This window comes from Alosa pseudoharengus, unplaced genomic scaffold (assembly GCF_046254945.1).
Source record: "Alosa pseudoharengus isolate Yale_2024_CS ecotype anadromous, Long Island Sound unplaced genomic scaffold, YU_APseudo_1.1 YU_APseudo_1.1_scf_3, whole genome shotgun sequence".
Lineage (NCBI taxonomy): Eukaryota > Metazoa > Chordata > Actinopteri > Clupeiformes > Clupeidae > Alosa > Alosa pseudoharengus.
The window spans coordinates 13689579-13705990 of NW_027468718.1; the positions used below are offsets into that span (position 1 = coordinate 13689579).

Here is a 16412-nt window from a genome sequence, read left to right on the forward strand (position 1 = left end):
CGAAGCACGGTTTTTTACTTTGCTTGTTTGTTATTTTGCCTTTCTTATTTTTTACAGGGAACTGCTGAAGGGACGCTTCGGAGTGGGGCATTAAGCCGCGCATCGGTTTTCTGTCCTCTCACGAGTTCGCGTTTAAATATCCCCAGCTCGGTGACCTGTAGGGAAGGGGTTAGTTGGGTTAGGAGCTGCTCAGACCAAGAGCTGCTGGTTTAGGCTACTGCGGACACGCATTGTGGGTTATCTTGCTGGAGTTTGTTTAGTTGTTTGTTCGTTTTGTTTGGGAAAGATGGGTAACGTCATGGTTGGCATCTAGACCGATTAGGAAGTCATTAATTAAATTAGCGAGTAAGACGTCAGCTCGTTTGTTGTGTGCTTTATGTTGTGCAAAAGGCTTACACTGGTTGTTGTGTGGTCTTTCCAGTTAAGGCTTATTTTTGGAGTGCAAAATTAATGATTGTGTTAGCCAAACGTATTTTTCAGACAGCTTGTGAACACCTTAATGAGAGCAGGTTGTTCAATAGTCTGAGAAAATAGTACCTTACCTTTTGTTGTTGTTGAGTGCCTGAGATGGTTGTGTTCATTAGATGTTTTGTGATGGTATTCCTTTGTAAAAACGTGAAAATCCAGGTTGCATAGTAGCTAGGCCTAGTTTAGGTTGTTAGTAGCTGTGAGCAACATACAACGAAGAATTTGTTGCTTGGAGATAGCTACCAGTGCTACTGTGGGTGTTGTCTGACTCCTTGTGGCAGAAGGAGGGATTTATTTATTTATTTGGTCTTTTTTGTTGTTTAACTGCATTGTGTGGGGGGAGTTTATTCACTGTATATATATATTTACAACCAAGAGTCATAATTAAGTGATTAATCATGTCCGTTACAGTGGATGACTTTGTTTCAGAGCCCTCAGAAGATGTGCTAGAGAAGTGCTCAAAGGAACAGTTGCTATTGATTGCTGATAAGTATGGGGTTGAGCTCAGCAGTGAGATCAAAAAGTTAAAACCAAAAATCCTGAGTCACCTTAAAAGCAAATTAATTGAAGAAGGCATTTTGGTAGTGAAACCTGTTGTGCCTAGCAGTCCTGGAGAGTCAGATGTATCAGGTGAGAGTCAGGCCAGTGAGATTAGGATAAGGGAGTTGGCAGTACAAGAGAAACAAATGCAGCTTGATGCAGCAAAACTTCGAGCAAATCGAGAAGCTCTAGCAGCAAAAGAAAAGCAAATGGATAAGGAACTAGAGCTCAAGAAATTAGAGTTCCAGCAAGAGCGTGAGAGGGAAGAACGCGCTGAACGCGAGCGTGAGCGCGTTCGTGAACATGAGATTGTCCAGAGAGAATGGGAATTCAAAGAGCGTGAGAGGCAATTTGAATTGAGGAAGTTAGAGCTAGAGCTGGCTGCTAAAGGTACCCCTCTCCCATTACCATCTCCCTTGCCTGATGCGCCCCCAGCTGCTCCTGTGTTTGATGTAGGGCGGCACATCAGAATGGTGCCCCCCTTTTCAGAGCGAGAGGTAGAGAAGTATTTCCCCCACTTTGAGCGAGTAGCTATTTCTTTGCAGTGGCCGAAAGAGCATTGGACTCTACTTTTACAGTGTGTCTTAGTGGGTAGGGCTCAAGATGTGTACGCTTCATTGACTTTTGAGCAGTCTTGCTGCTATGATACCGTCAAATGTGCCATCTTGCGGGCATACGAACTTGTACCCGAGGCCTACCGCCAGCGGTTTCGTCATTACCAGAAGTACGACCGCCACACATATGTAGAGTTTGCTCGGGAAAAACGAGATCTATTTGATAGGTGGTGCAGCTCGCTAAAGGTTGACTCCGTGGAATTTCTTCGGCAGTTGGTTCTTGTCGAGGAGTTTAAGAACTGTGTCCCTGAAGCAGTGGCCACCTATTTAAATGAGCAGAAGGTTCAGACACTTGAAGAAGCAGCTGTGCTCTCTGATGAGTTTATATTGACACACAGAGCCGTACATGGGAATTGGCGTGGTGTTCCAGGTAGAGCTTGGACTCCTTTTGAGGGTAAACAGAGGTCTGGTGGGGCAGCACCAAACTCTGGATCTTTTCATCGGAAGAGAGGTAATTCAACTGTCTCTAATTCTGAAATTGTTTGCTATATTTGCCAAAATGTGGGACATAAGGCATCTCGATGTCATGCACGTACGGATGTTAAGACTGTTGCTTTGGCCGTGTCTTCTCCATCTAGGTCTTTGTATGCTCATCCAACTCGGGGTTCCTGTGTTACACTACGTACTACTAGCTACTCTCCGTTTATTAGCTGGGGGACGGTATCTCTGCCTGGGCAGGACCGAACACGGGTGCCTGTGCGGCTGCTAAGGGACACTGGGGCAGCCCAGTCTTTTCTGTTGGCAGGAGTTGTTCCACTCTCGAAGGAATCTGCCACAGGGACCCATGTTGTGGTGAGGGGCTTTGACCTAAGATATACTAAAGTGCCTTTACATAAAGTTAATCTCTCCTACGGTCTAGTGTCGGGAATGGTAGAAGTTGGGGTTTGTCCGTCCTTACCTGTTCCTGGGGTTGAGTTCATTTTAGGAAATGACCTAGCAGGTGGAAGAGTGTGGCAAAGCCCTGACAATGCTTCATCACCTGTAGCAGGGAATGTGCCACTGGATTCTGTTGGTTCAGGTGAGAGGTGTGAGAACTCCCCTGCCACAGTTCCTGTGAGTAACACCTGTGTACAAAGTACCCAGATACCGGAGGTGGAGGAGAAATTGAATCTTGTCTCTACTTTTGTTCACCAGCCTGACAAGGGCAAGACTAACCATGTTGCAGTCCAGGTTGAAAGTCTGTCTGTCCAGTGTCCCAAGATTGCTGACTGGGTGGTTGTGACGTCTGAATGTCTCTTGGAACCTGAACCTCCAGGGCTTGTTGAAGCCAGGACCACAATACAACCAGGCTAACAACCATATCCTTCCCAAGTTTTCATATAGCACATGTGGTTTAAACATACTGAAAAATTAATGATGCAGTATTTTGGGTATTAATGTTAGTTAAGATGAAATATTTTGTTAGAATGTAAAGTGTGTTGTGTGTGTTTGTGGTCTGTCCTCTCTGTTTTCCAGGACGCTGGAGGGTAGGGGTGGGGCAGATCCACAGAGGGTCTCTGTTGTTTTTCTTAGGCTTCCTGAAGGAACCCTCTCGGGGAAGGGAGGTGTTACGACCCTCTCTGTCTCTGGCTGTCTGTGCTACCGCGGAGCCTTGGCTGGCTGGAGACGGCAGAGTGCTTGATTGCCAATTAAGATACACCTGTGCGCAAATGGGCTTTAAAAGCCAGACCAACTTGCTCTCGCTCTCTCTCTCTCGAACCAGACACACACATAGACTCAGGCTCACGACATACATTCATGCACGCATTCACTCACTCTCATACATTTCCCTTGGACTATACAACAAACATTCACCACACTGACTCTGATTTTTCCTGCCGGCGTTCCAATTACTACACTCTCAACCAGATGATCCCACATCCCCTAGACATACTTTTGTGATACCAATAAATATTTGTGGTAATTTAATTCAGTGTTCGTCTCCCTTTCATGTTTTCGGTCCATACGAGCCTGGGCCGTAACAAATATATTATTAAATGTATAACGTTACAGTAATAAGAACATCTGTCTGTCTGAGAGCGAGAGAGAGATAGAGAAGGGGAAGAGAGAAACAGAGAAAGAGAATAAGTTTTCTTTTCACCCTCCTTTTCTTGTACCTTTATGAGGAATCTGGCCCGACTCACTGTCAATCTCCTCATTATGACCGCCGCGCAGCGAAGCGGCGGTCATATAGGTTTAGTCAGATTTTTTTTTTTTTTTTTTTTCTTTTTCGCATGCCCAAATTTCTGTCAATGATTCCCGGGACACTGAAAGACCGGGGTACACGAAACTTGGTGGGCATGTAACCCCACATGGATAGCATGGAACCATCGTTTTTCGTTTTGATCTGTAGCCCCCCCGCTGGACTGGACCCCCGAAAGGAGGGTAGGGCAGACACAGTTTTCTGGGAATATCTCGAAAACCGTAGGGTTTAGGAGGACCATTTTTTTTTGTATGTTGATCTCAAGGGGCCATGTCAACCCATTCCATAACCACTCATTTCATGTATAGCGCCACCTAGTTAAACACAAAAAAGTAAAAATGAGGTGTTGTAATTGAAGGTATCTGTGACCTAACAAAGTCAAAACTGTACAAAATTGGAAGTGTAGGATCATTATGACACCCTCTGTATGCACGCCAAGTTTCGTGGAATTCCGTTCATGGGGGGCCACACAATAAATTCATTTATGTTACTATACACCAACTGGCCTGTAGGTGGCCGGAGACAGTTTTCTGTGAATATCTCGATAACCGTAGGGCCTAGGAGGTCCACCTTTTTTATGTATGTTGGTCTTAAGGGGGCATGTCAACCCATCCCATTACCACTTATTTTATGTATAGCGCCACCTAGTTAAAAATGAAAAAGCAAAAAATTAGGTGTTTTCATCACAATATCTCTGGCTGACAAGGTCAAAACTGCACGAAATTAAAAGTGTAGGATCATTATGACACCCTCCGAATGCATGCCAAGTTTTGTGTACTTTCGTTCATGGGGGGCCTTACAATAAAATAATTTATGTGTACATTTAGTGACGTACACCAACAAGGATTCCCGGGACACTGAAAGACCGGGGTACACAAAACTTGGTGGGCATGTACCCCCACATGGATAGCATGGAACCGTCGTTTTTCGTTTTGATCTGTAGCCCCCCCGCTGGACTGGACCCCCCGAAAGGAGGGTAGGGCAGACACAGTTCTCTGTGAATATCTTGAGAACTGTAGGGCCTAGGATGACCATTTTTTTCTGTATGTTTGCCTCCAGGGGTCATGTTAACCCATTTCATGTGCACACATGTGCACAGATACACACACACACACACATACATTCACAGTAATCATACGTATGACACATACTCACACAGTAGACATATGTACGCTTGCATGCACAGGCACATACGCAGGCACAAACACAAGCACGCACGCACACACACACACACACACACACTCACACACACACACACACACATAACATAAACATAACACAAACAATCAAGAATTTCTCAGAATTATAAACAGGCAAGATGGAGGTGGGGTTGTATAAAATGAATTTTACATGTGAAATCTATGAACTAATCATGTTTTGGTACTTGTTGTCTAGCAGATACCAGTGAGAATTGAGTGTGGATAATGCAATTTAGTGAGACAGTTAGAATCATATAGGCCTTTCAGCGTGATTTCTTTTTGTGGAAAAAATGTGCTGGACTGGGCGGCGGTCATATTTTGTACCGCTCTGCGGTACATCTAGTTATTAGTAGAACTAGACATCTGCCTCTTTTCTCTTCAGAGAACCTGTTGCCACCCACCGATCCATGTTGTGGTTCTAACCAGTTCTTCTAACCGTTAGCGCTTAGAGGCACTGCACTTGAACGTCACAGCCTAGCGCCACTAGCCTTTTAGTCACACAATAATCACACAATAACTACTATTTAATTTACATTTAAATTTGATATGAATATACATATTCTTAGAATATATGTTAGCCTTTCCTGGTATAATAAAGGTTTAAAAAAATATTATTTTATATTTTATTTTGCTTTTCCACGGACCACCTGCAGTACCCTCACGGACCACTAGTGGTCCGCGGACCACAGTTTGGGAATGACTGGCCTACATCTCTCAAAGTGCGCTCTAAAACCTTTGGCTTAATGGAGATGTAGATCATCATGGGTGCGATTAAAGGGGCGATTAAAGCAGAATTATATTGTATTTTCATTTTTTACCAGGGGGGTGCAAGTCACAAATTAGTGACTATGGGCTAGGTTGATGTGGGCACTTGAGACCAACTTATCATAAAAAAAATCTTCATTCTCAGTGCCACGGGGTGGGGGGAGTGGCCCCCGGAGACCAAACGATTTTTTTGCATAAAAGTAGTGGGGCTACATACCCACCAAATTTCATGTGTCCCGCGTATCGTTGACCAAAGTCAGGAAGTAGATGACGAAAAAAAAAAAAAAATTGACACGGTCATAATAATGCATGTACAGGCTGGTTGGTACTTATCACATTTATTGTAACATGACTAATGATCAAGGTGTATGACTTGTGATGCCTGTGATTATAAACACAGTCCAGGTATTCCAGGTGAAGCAAAAACTCAACTGGCTAATGTGGATTAGTCCATTGCTCACAAATAATGAGATAAAAAACAAAAATGCTTATAATGATTCAGGAAAACCCTTTCATGTCAACACGACGAAATGTAGCCTACAACTGTGTGTGAGAGTGTATGTGTGTGTGTGTGTGTGTGTTTGTGTGTGTGTGAGAGAGAGAGAGAGAGAGAGAGAGAGACGAATAGCAGACGCATAGCAGACGCTATATACACCGGCGTTGCTGAGTGCTGTGAAGATGCTCCTGCTATGATTGTTGCGCCGGTGCATGTGTGTCCTCTCACTGCGCTTGCGCAGGTGACGATGCCCTGTCATTGACTAAAAAGACTCGTGTTGGTCCGGTCTTAGAGTCATCATCTGGCGGACAGCGGCTGAAACGTTCATCAGTGATTATCCTACAGGATCGCCTCTGTAAGTAATCTCACTCTGACCTATATTTTCAGGGAGGGGCATATTCATATATTTATTTATTTGTAGAATCAGGACAGCAGGTAGTTGAGAGAATCCTCCCTGCGCGTGAATGAAATGGGGCACAGACAGCTGGCCGATGGTTAGGTATCCGGCTGAAACGCAGTAGCCTACTGTAGATAGCCTAATCTACACACGCAGGCTCTTAATGAAATGATGCTTTTCTTTTTCGACCTGACCTATTTAGGCACATAGGCTACGGAAACAACTGTTTACATTTGTGAAAATGTGATTGCAGGTGGATGGCAGCCTCAGTTAGGCTATGTTCATATTAAACAGATAGCTACTCTAACCGGATATAGAGGAGGCAATATGACCATTTAATGTGTTGAATAGGCCTGTTATAACTTTGCGATAACCTATACAATGTCCTACTGGTACAGCATGACGCAGACCATAGGACATGGATGAAGATGCTGAGCAGGATACTGAGGCTTACCGTGTGGGAGTGGGGGAGGGGCAGGCGGAGTCGGAAGTGCTGGGATGAGATGGGATGCTGCCTGCTGGATAGCCTATTGTAGCCATCTGTCCACAAAACTGATAATGGTTGTGTGCAAAGTCGCAAAGCAGGAAAAGCAAACTCACACAATCAAGAACTAGCCTAGTAATTTGATAACAAAAACAAAGCAGCAGCAGCAACAGCAATAATATCAACAGCAAATGGAATAGTAGTAAAAATAACAACAACAACAACAATATATTTTTTAAGAGGCTATTTAGACTGTATGGCTACTTAATCTCCATCATAAATAGGCCTACACATTTTTCAACAAATGTGCATTTCACATATTATAAAAAATCACCTTTCACTTCCTCTCTTTCTAATGTGTTTATGGTCCCCAACTCTCTCACACCCTGTTACATTCTGGGTAATGTAGTTCTTTGGTTACCATGACATCGAGGGCGGGAGCAAGAGCCGCTGGAGCACCAGGAACAAGATCAGATGGGAATGACTTCAAACCCAAGGAGAGGGTAGGACCATCCCACTACCAGATGAGGTACACTCTGCTCCACACTCTGTGTGTGCGGTGCGTGTGTGTGTGTGTCTGTCTGTCTGTGTGGGAGAAATAATATATTTCTCTGCACGGTGCACAGTATGACAGGACTTATACTGTCTTTAGTGACCAATGATACATACTGTATGTCCAGTTTGACAGCCTGGAAGAAAGATAGATGTGTGTGGTATTATGCAAGCTTTTTGACCTTATACACTCCTAACCTGTGTGCGTGCGTGCGCGCGTGTGTGTGTGTATGTATTGTGTGTGTGTGTGTGTGTGTGTGTGTGTGTGTGTGTATGTATGTATTGTGTGTGTGTATACATGTATTGTGTGTGTGTGTGTGTGTGTGTGTGTATGTATGTATTGTGTGTGTGTGTGTGTGTGTGTGTGCGTGTGTTTCTGCTCTAGCGCCTCCTTCCGGTCTGAGATCCGGCGCCTGACCCTGGTGCAGCTGCTGATCTGGTTGCTGGTGGCGACGCAGGTGGCGGTGACGCACCTGGACCTGGTCTCGCACGACCTGGTGGCCATGCCGTACCAGTGGGAGTACCCGTACCTGCTGAGCATCGTGCCCTCTCTGCTGGGCGCCCTGGCGCTGCCGCGCAACAACATCAGCTACCTGGTCATCAGCATGATCAGCGCCGGCCTGTTCTCGGTGGCGCCGCTTATCTTCGGCGCCATGGAGATGTTCCCGGTGGCGCAGCAGCTCTACCGCCACGGCAAGGCCTACCGCTTCATCTTCGGCTTCTCCGCCGTGTCCGTCATGTACCTGGTGATGGTCGTCGCCGTGCAGGTGCACGCGTGGCACCTGTACTACAGCAAGAAGCTGCTGGACGCCTGGTTCGACTCCACCCAGGAGAAGAAGAAGAAGTGAGGGGAGGAGAGGAGCGAGGGATGCATGGACAGAGGGGTGGAGGAGAGTAGCGAGGGATGCATGGACAGATGGGTGGAGGAGAGTAGCGAGGGATGCATGGACAGATGGGTGGAGGAGGACTGGAGGACTTGGAAGATTATGCTGCCACTGCTGCTGCTGTTCTCTCTGTTTTATCAGTTTATTATTCTGTCTTTCATTGTCTCTGTTCATCTGTACTCCACCAGCAGTGCTTCCAATATTTCTCTCTCTTTCTCTCTCTCTCTTTTCCTTCTTTTTGTTCTTTCTTTCTTTCTCTCTTCCTCTTTTTTATCTCTCTCTGCTTGTTGTGCTTTAGTGGGCTGAGCTGCCATCAACATCAGCATCACTGAACCAGCAAATTATTACACGATTATTTACTCATATACAGTACTGACATACACAGATATACTGGTCGCACAAACACACACACACACACACACACAAACAAACACACACACACACACACACACACGTTTAGCAAACCAGAAAATATGGATACAAGCTGTCACATAAAGACAGACAGACAGACAGACACACACACACACACACACACACACACACACACACACACAAAAGACAAAATACACATTTAAAGACATATGCAAATAGACATGGATGAGATTATATGGTCATTTAATTTAATAGATAATCATCTATGTTTGGGAATAAACTTAGGGACTGATGTTGATGTGTGTGCATGTGTGTATGTGTGTATATGTTTGTGTGTGTGTGTGTGTATATGAAAGAGAGAGTATGTGCATTTGTGTGTGGGACAGGAGTGATTGGTTCAGCACTGTGATGTAATGGATGAATGGTAACATTATTGCTTGCATGAGGTCATTTTGGAATGTTTACACCAATAAACTAAAGGGATATTTTATGCTCTGTTGTTGAGTTGGCTGTTTTTTATTATTATAACTCTCTCTCTTCCTCTCTCTGGACCATAAACCACTCTGCTAAAAGGTGACAGATAGAAATGTTCAGTATCTGTTGTTGGGTTGGCTGTTTGTATTATTATAACTCTCCCTCATCCTCTCTCTCTCCCTCTATCTGGACCATAAACCACTGTGCTAACAGGTGACAGATTGGATGTTCAGTATCTGTTGTTGGTGCACCTATCCCAGGTTGGGGACAGATGGGCCTGGGTATGTAGACAGTTATCATCTGGGCCTCTCTGTGGTCCCTGCATGTTAGAGAACGAGATGCCCAGCAGATGGCGCTGTTATGAAGTAATAGAGCTTATTACTGTAATGGTCATGAGAACTCTGCTGTCTCAGAAGGAATGGAGACTCACTCGCTCGACCTCACTCTTCCTCTCCTCTGGCTGTCCTGTAGTGTGTGACCAGTACTCCTCCTCTGGTAGCTGAACACTATCCACAGATAAAGGTACAGGCCTTAAAGGTGTAGACCTGGCTTATAACCCACAAACACTTATTTATCAAAGTCAGATACATTCTCCATTCTGTCCGGTATGCCAGAAAACTCACTAGCTGGGCTCTGTATAACACAAACAAACACACACACACACACACACACACACAAGGTGGATCAGAGTGTCAACTACGCTCATCACGTCATCATGCTCTAGTGTTGATTCAGCATTACTGAAGGGGGGAGGGGGGTCTTTTTGATTTGTCACATATCTTTCACCAGCACCAAGGACTATATATACCTGTAAGGGCCAGTTCAGAGCCAGAATTGAGCACACATAGTTCCACTACAAGCTTAAAAACTAGGGCTGTCAATCGATTAAAAAAATTAATCTAATTATTTACATACTCTGTGATTAATTAATCTAAATTAATCGCATTTATGATTTTTGCTGTGAAAGTATTTTAAATATTTAAATTCAAATGATTCATTGAATAATCAGCATTAGTGACATTAAAGTTAAAAACTCTTTTATTATTATTTTAATAATGGCCATAATAATCTATGATATGACCTAATATGCTGAGGAAATAAATTCAAAAGTGCTTCGGGAAGAAGTTTTTTTTTGTCACATACATTGCAGAGGACTTTATTTTAATCAACACTTTATTTTTATCAACACCATTAAGCCATTTTTGAAAAGTAAATGTTCCAATCAATGATCTAGGCAGCACATTTTCTTCTCTCTCCTTGATTTTACAGTCTAATGGTTACTGACTACAACGGCTCGGTCAAAGGTTATACAGAATCGATTAATCTGCGTTCATTTTTTTAATCAGTTATTCTTTCTCAAATTAATTAATCAAAATGAATCAGTTATTTTGACAGCCCTATTAAAACCATAATGAATCTCAACTACAAGTATAAAAACATCATTACTCTCCATCAATAAGCAATTCCTTCAGTTACTATCAGTGATTCTAATCTGATCGGCCTAGGCTTTGTGTCAAATTCAGGTAATTGTTCCTCACGGTTGTCAGACTGTGCGTTGGTTATTCTATGGAGGGATTGTGTGCAAGCTCAGAAACAAACTGTTCTCAATTGAGCATGTACTCTTGAGAGTAATATGATTGTAATTAGATAAATAGTCAGGAAGAATACCATAAACAGAAAGCCTTGTGTTCTACCACGAGTGACGGTTAATTGCACAGGGCAGTGGTCAGGATCGTCGTCTGAGAACAGGGGAGAAAAGAATGCACAGAGGAGTCCGACCATGGGAGAGTGTGAGTGCCCAGACCATGGGAGAGTGTGAGTGTCCAGTTACATCAGAATGACAAGCCCTTGTGCAGTTGTTTACAAACAAGTCAAAATGCTTAGCCATGTTGTCAGTAATGCAATAATCACATTATGAGCGTGGAAGGAAGGGAGGGGCATGATTTGACTGGCTGTTGAGCTCAAATAGCCAATCAACAAATATTCTCCAGTATTGCTTACTACTGAACCCATGGGTCACACAGATATGCTACTGTTCATGAGGCATGCAGGGGAATTTCATTATTATGCGTCTGCTCCAGACTTCACTGCATGACAGGCACCCCGAATCCCGCCCTACCACAGGCCTCTCACATCGTTATCTGGGCTGGCAAAAGGAACTTAAGGAAAAATGAATTAGTTCTGTTTGCTAAACCACCTAATTTACAAATGGCAGCGTGTCTATGCGATTAGGTCAGCCAGTCTATCCTCCAACAGTATTCTAGAGTAGGCTATTGCAACTTTATTAAAAAGCACCCATCAAACATAATTTAATCCCAACATGCACTTGCATTGACAACTGGGCTCAAAATGTGGAATAACTCTGCAGATTAGTAGACTTTAGGTGACTTGACTAACACTGCTCTAGTGGTGGCATGTCCCATGAAAAAGTCACTGAGCTCAAAACCACTGAAGAAAGTTATCAGCGCTTGTGTGGCAATGCAGTTGCGCAGTGCTCCCTATGCCACGTACGGGTCGACGTAGACAACCCGAGAGACTTCCGGATGTGCAGTAGCGGCTCCGTGTTTCAATTTTTGGTGCGAGGGTTTCGCTGAGTCGGTCCTGCCTTCATAGCCGAAATTACTGCGGGGTCGAGTCCACTGAAGTGTCAGGTAAGTCAAGCAGAGAACAAACCGGCACAGTTCTACTCAACGTCTAAGGCGATACTACAAAGGGCTGAGCATCCTGAAAGTGGGTTACTAACTAGCTAGCATGCTATGTTGCTAGTCATGTTAGCACGCAGAAGTGGGACAAACGTCAAATGGCCTTAACACCGACTGTCAAGCGCGTAACACTTAACGTCACCTATACAAATCGTAAAACGAACTGTAGTCTGTTGCATATGTATCGTATGCTAAATTAACTTAAACATTAATTGTCTGAGTTAACATTTGAAGCCGGTAAAAGTGTTAAGATGAACTGTATTTTCATGGCAGGAAGTCGTATTCGTTGAGGTAATTGGAAATGGCTTTGGTTTCGGGTGGATCATTATTTGGCAAGCCCAAACTTCCTGTTGGTGACACAGTGAAATGGCTTGTGAACCAGTTAGGCTAAATGCTAGCGTTTACTTTAATATTTAAATGGTAGCATGGTAACACTCGATTTTAATAGGTTGGGTATTTACTGTGGACAGGCCTGGGGATTGCGGGTCCTGTACGTGAAAAACTGACTGTATGCGCGTCGGCCAGAACTGATGCTGTGACATTTTGAGAATTCCGTGTTGGTCCGCTAGCTGACTAGCTGTAATGCTAGCCATATGGAATCTGTGCCACTTAGCCACTTAGCTCAGGAATGCTACATTAGCTAACGTCAGCTAGCTTTGCCCTGCTGGAAACCTCGCCCAGTCCAGCTACGCAGCGTATGTTTACGCACATATGTGTGCATACAAGCTAGCCGTTGGACACGGCAAGATAACTGTTTGCTTGCGTAGGGGAATTCCTTTCATTGAAGCCACCCAATCACCCAAACCTGATCCACACGTAACTACGCATTTTTTTGTTTGGCGAATAAGTCATTGCCAGTGCCGCAGTTGGTGATTGCAGTGCTTTCTTGGGGCAGTTGGCAGCTTTGACAGATTTTGATTTGAGGCTGTGTGATTGTAACAACCACCGGTTGCTTGTTTGCATAATCTTTAAAAGCCTTTTCCCCGTAGATGTTCGAGAAACCAAGATCAAACATAAACACAGAGTGACAGCTAGACATTATCTTACATTCTTACAAATTCAATCAGGTACATTAGCTTCCTGTTTGCTGTTTCAGCATACCTGTCTAAGGATAAAGGTTGTGACACACATGCAGAGTCCTTCCAGATCATCTTGTCCCCCATGCCCTTCAGACTTTGACTGCTGTGTGTACAGTTGACCTGTCAGAGGATCAGAATGCTGCCACACAGCAGCAATGGAATTAATGAATTAATGAATGAATGAATGAATGAAAGGGGAAGTTACCTAGACTATTTAAGTCTATAGGGTCTAGTAGGTCCCAGAATATTCTTGTCTGGAAATGCATTTCAAAGACTGATCTGTTCCAACTAGCCTACTGGTAGTTCATAATGGTTTGTGTTCATGGTGGCATTGCTCTGCCTCCACAGACTGGAGAGAGGAACTGGAAGGACTTGTGGTGTGGAGCAACACAACCTCTTATGTGTTTTGCTTTACTGACACCATATGAAAACTAAAGAAGCCTTTTAAAACTACACTGAGGTACGCCTATGGGCTAATGATTGCACAGTAGCACTGTGGGCCTGGTTAAGGTACGCCTATGGGCTAATGATGGCACAATAGCTCTGTGGGCCTGGTTAAGGTACGCCTATGGGCTAATGATGGCAAAATAGCTCTATGGGCCTTGTTTGGATTGCCTAAGACTTGTATTGCTGTTTCTCATTCATTTGTCTACATTTCCCTTCATCCCTCTCTTTCTCTTTTCCTGCCTCCTACACTATCCCTCCTCTTTTCTTCTCCTCTAATGCCTCCTCATTACTCTCTACCTCCCTCTCCTCTGTCTCTCTCTATTCTCCTCCCTATCTTCCCCTCCAAAATCTCATTCTTTTCTCTTCTCTTTTCCTCTCTCTCTCTCTCTCCCCACTCTCTTTCTCTCTCTCTCTCTCCCCACTCTCTCTCTCTCCCCACTCTCTCTCTCTCTCTCTCTCTCTCTCTCCCCTCTTCCTCCCAGCAGTATGAATGGGCAGCTGGACCTAAGTGGGAAGCTGATCATCAAAGCTCAGCTGGGTGATGACATCAGGCGGATCCCCATCCATAATGAGGACATCACCTACGACGAACTGCTCCTGATGATGCAGCGCGTCTTCCGGGGGCAGCTGCAGAGCAACGACGAGGTCACCATCAAGTACAAGGACGAAGGTAGCCTCACATGCATACCATGCTGTCACAGGAGACCAGACTAATGCACCCTGTTACTGTACTGTCACAGGAGACCAGACCAACAAACATGCACCCTGTTACTATGCATATAATCATAATATTACATTAGACCACACCATCAAGTACAAGGACGAAGGTAGCCTCACATGCATACCATGCTGTCACAGGAGACCAGACTAATGCACCCTGTTACTGTACTGTCACAGGAGACCAGACCAACAAACATGCACCCTGTTACTATGCATATAATCATAATATTACATTAGACCACACCATCAAGTACAAGGACGAAGGTAGCCTCACATGCATACCATGCTGTCACAGGAGACCAGACCAATGCACCCTGTTACTGTACTCTCACAGGAGACCAGACCAACAAACATGCACCCTGTTACTATGCATATAATCATAATATTACATTAGACCACACCATCAAGTACAAGGACGAAGGTAGCCTCACATGCATACCATGCTGTCACAGGAGACCAAACTAATGCACCCTGTTACTGTACTGTCACAGGAGACCAGACCAACAAACATGCACCCTGTTACTATGCATATAATCATAATATTACATTAGACCACACCATCAAGTACAAGGACGAATGTAGCCTCACATGCATGCCATACTGTCACAGAAGACCAGACCAACAAACATGCACCCTGTTACTGTACTGTCACAGGAGACCAGACTAATGCACCCTGTTACTGTACTGTCACAGGAGACCAGACCAACAAACATGCACCCTGTTACTATGCATATAATCATGCATAGTAACTTATGCTTTTTATGAATTTGCTTTGGTCTTAATGTGTATGACATACAATAATTAAAATACATACAATACAATAACACGATAAATAGACAACATGTTCGGCCGAGACAGACAACCATAAGTAAGTATAGCAAGACACTGAGTTTACAAACAAATTTTGTAAACTCAACATTTTGAAAATGTGTCATGTTTTTTGGTGTTGATGAACTAAGTATAAGTATATAGTATAGTATATATACTTTTTTGATTCCGTGAGGGAAATTTGGTCTCTGCATTTAACCCAATCGGTGAATTAGTGAAACACAAACAGCACACAGTGTACACACAGTGAGGTGAAACACACACTAATCCCGGCGCAGTGAGCTGCCTGCTACAACGGCGGCGCTCGGGGAGCAGAGAGGGGCACTTGCTCAAGGGCACTTCAGCCACGGCCCACTGGTCAGGGCTCGAACCGGCAACCCTCCGGTTACAAGTCCAGAGTGCTAACCAGTGGGCCACGGCTGCCCACTAAACTACATATGGTCGAATTTCAAACCTGCTCTGCACCCAAAAGAATTCTGCACCCAAAAGAAGTCATCTGTATTGTGCTGTACCTAAGCGGTTCAGTATGAATGTGTGTGTTGTCATCGGTATTGTGCTGTACTTTGGTTCAGTATGAATGTGTGTGTTGTCATCTGTATTGTGCTGGGTCAGGGCAGGGCCCAGCTGAGCTCTAAAGAGCCGTCCAGCCAACTCTGCCCTGCTGCAGATTACCCCCGTTTGGCATCTGGGACATCTCCTTGTCTCCCTCCCTCATCCCTGGCTGTCACCCCCCCCCCCCCCCCCAACCTTTCTCTCTCACTCATGCCAGTCCTCTGCCTGTCCCCAGTGATGGCCTCTCCTCTGTCTGACCCAGAGAGACAAGCCAAAGAATATTAAAATCTCAAACAAACACACACACACACACACACACACACGCCTGGCCACCTCGTGCCGAGTATGAATATTAAAATCTCAAACACACACACACACACATGTTGGGCCTCATGCCTAGTATGAATTGGGTCATCATAAATAGGATGTGTAGAAAAACTCCTGTGTGGTGAGATTTATTATGTTGGATTATTCTTCACTGGATGACTTTATATCCAATAATAAACACGAGGGCTTTGTCTATGTTACTGTTTCTGTTTGTTTTTATGTAGTCAGTCTTGTTTTGATTGGTTTTAATTTTTTTAATCATTTCAATACGTTCTTTGTTCTCTCCCTGTTTGTGTAGATGATGATCTCATCACCATATTCGACAGTTCC

At 44.2% G+C, this 16412-nt stretch overlaps 2 protein-coding genes across 4 annotated transcripts in view; both read left to right on the forward strand.

The window, feature by feature from the left end:
- Window positions 1-6491: 6491 nt before the first annotated feature.
- On the forward strand, window positions 6492-9035 carry LOC143099625 (protein jagunal homolog 1-A-like). Its single transcript, XM_076262534.1, has 3 exons — window positions 6492-6619; window positions 7555-7674; window positions 8083-9035. The coding sequence occupies exons 2-3, from the start codon at window positions 7568-7570 to the stop codon at window positions 8543-8545; spliced, it is 570 nt and encodes a 189-aa protein (XP_076118649.1). The 5' UTR covers window positions 6492-6619; window positions 7555-7567; the 3' UTR covers window positions 8546-9035.
- Window positions 9036-11944: 2909 nt separating this feature from the next.
- tfg (trafficking from ER to golgi regulator) overlaps window positions 11945-16412 on the forward strand; it is a 22638-nt gene continuing 18170 nt past the window's right edge. For 2 of the 3 annotated variants that reach the window (XM_076263220.1, XM_076263222.1), the window contains exons 1-3: window positions 11945-12078; window positions 14141-14325; window positions 16381-16412. The exon at window positions 16381-16412 is cut by the window's right edge and continues 52 nt beyond it. In XM_076263220.1, coding sequence (XP_076119335.1) covers window positions 14142-14325; window positions 16381-16412 — 216 coding nt within the window. In that variant the 5' untranslated portion in view covers window positions 11945-12078; window position 14141. Of the gene's footprint in view, window positions 12079-14137; window positions 14326-16380 lie in introns of all 3 variants that reach the window. The other variant, XM_076263221.1, reaches the window with a different exon arrangement.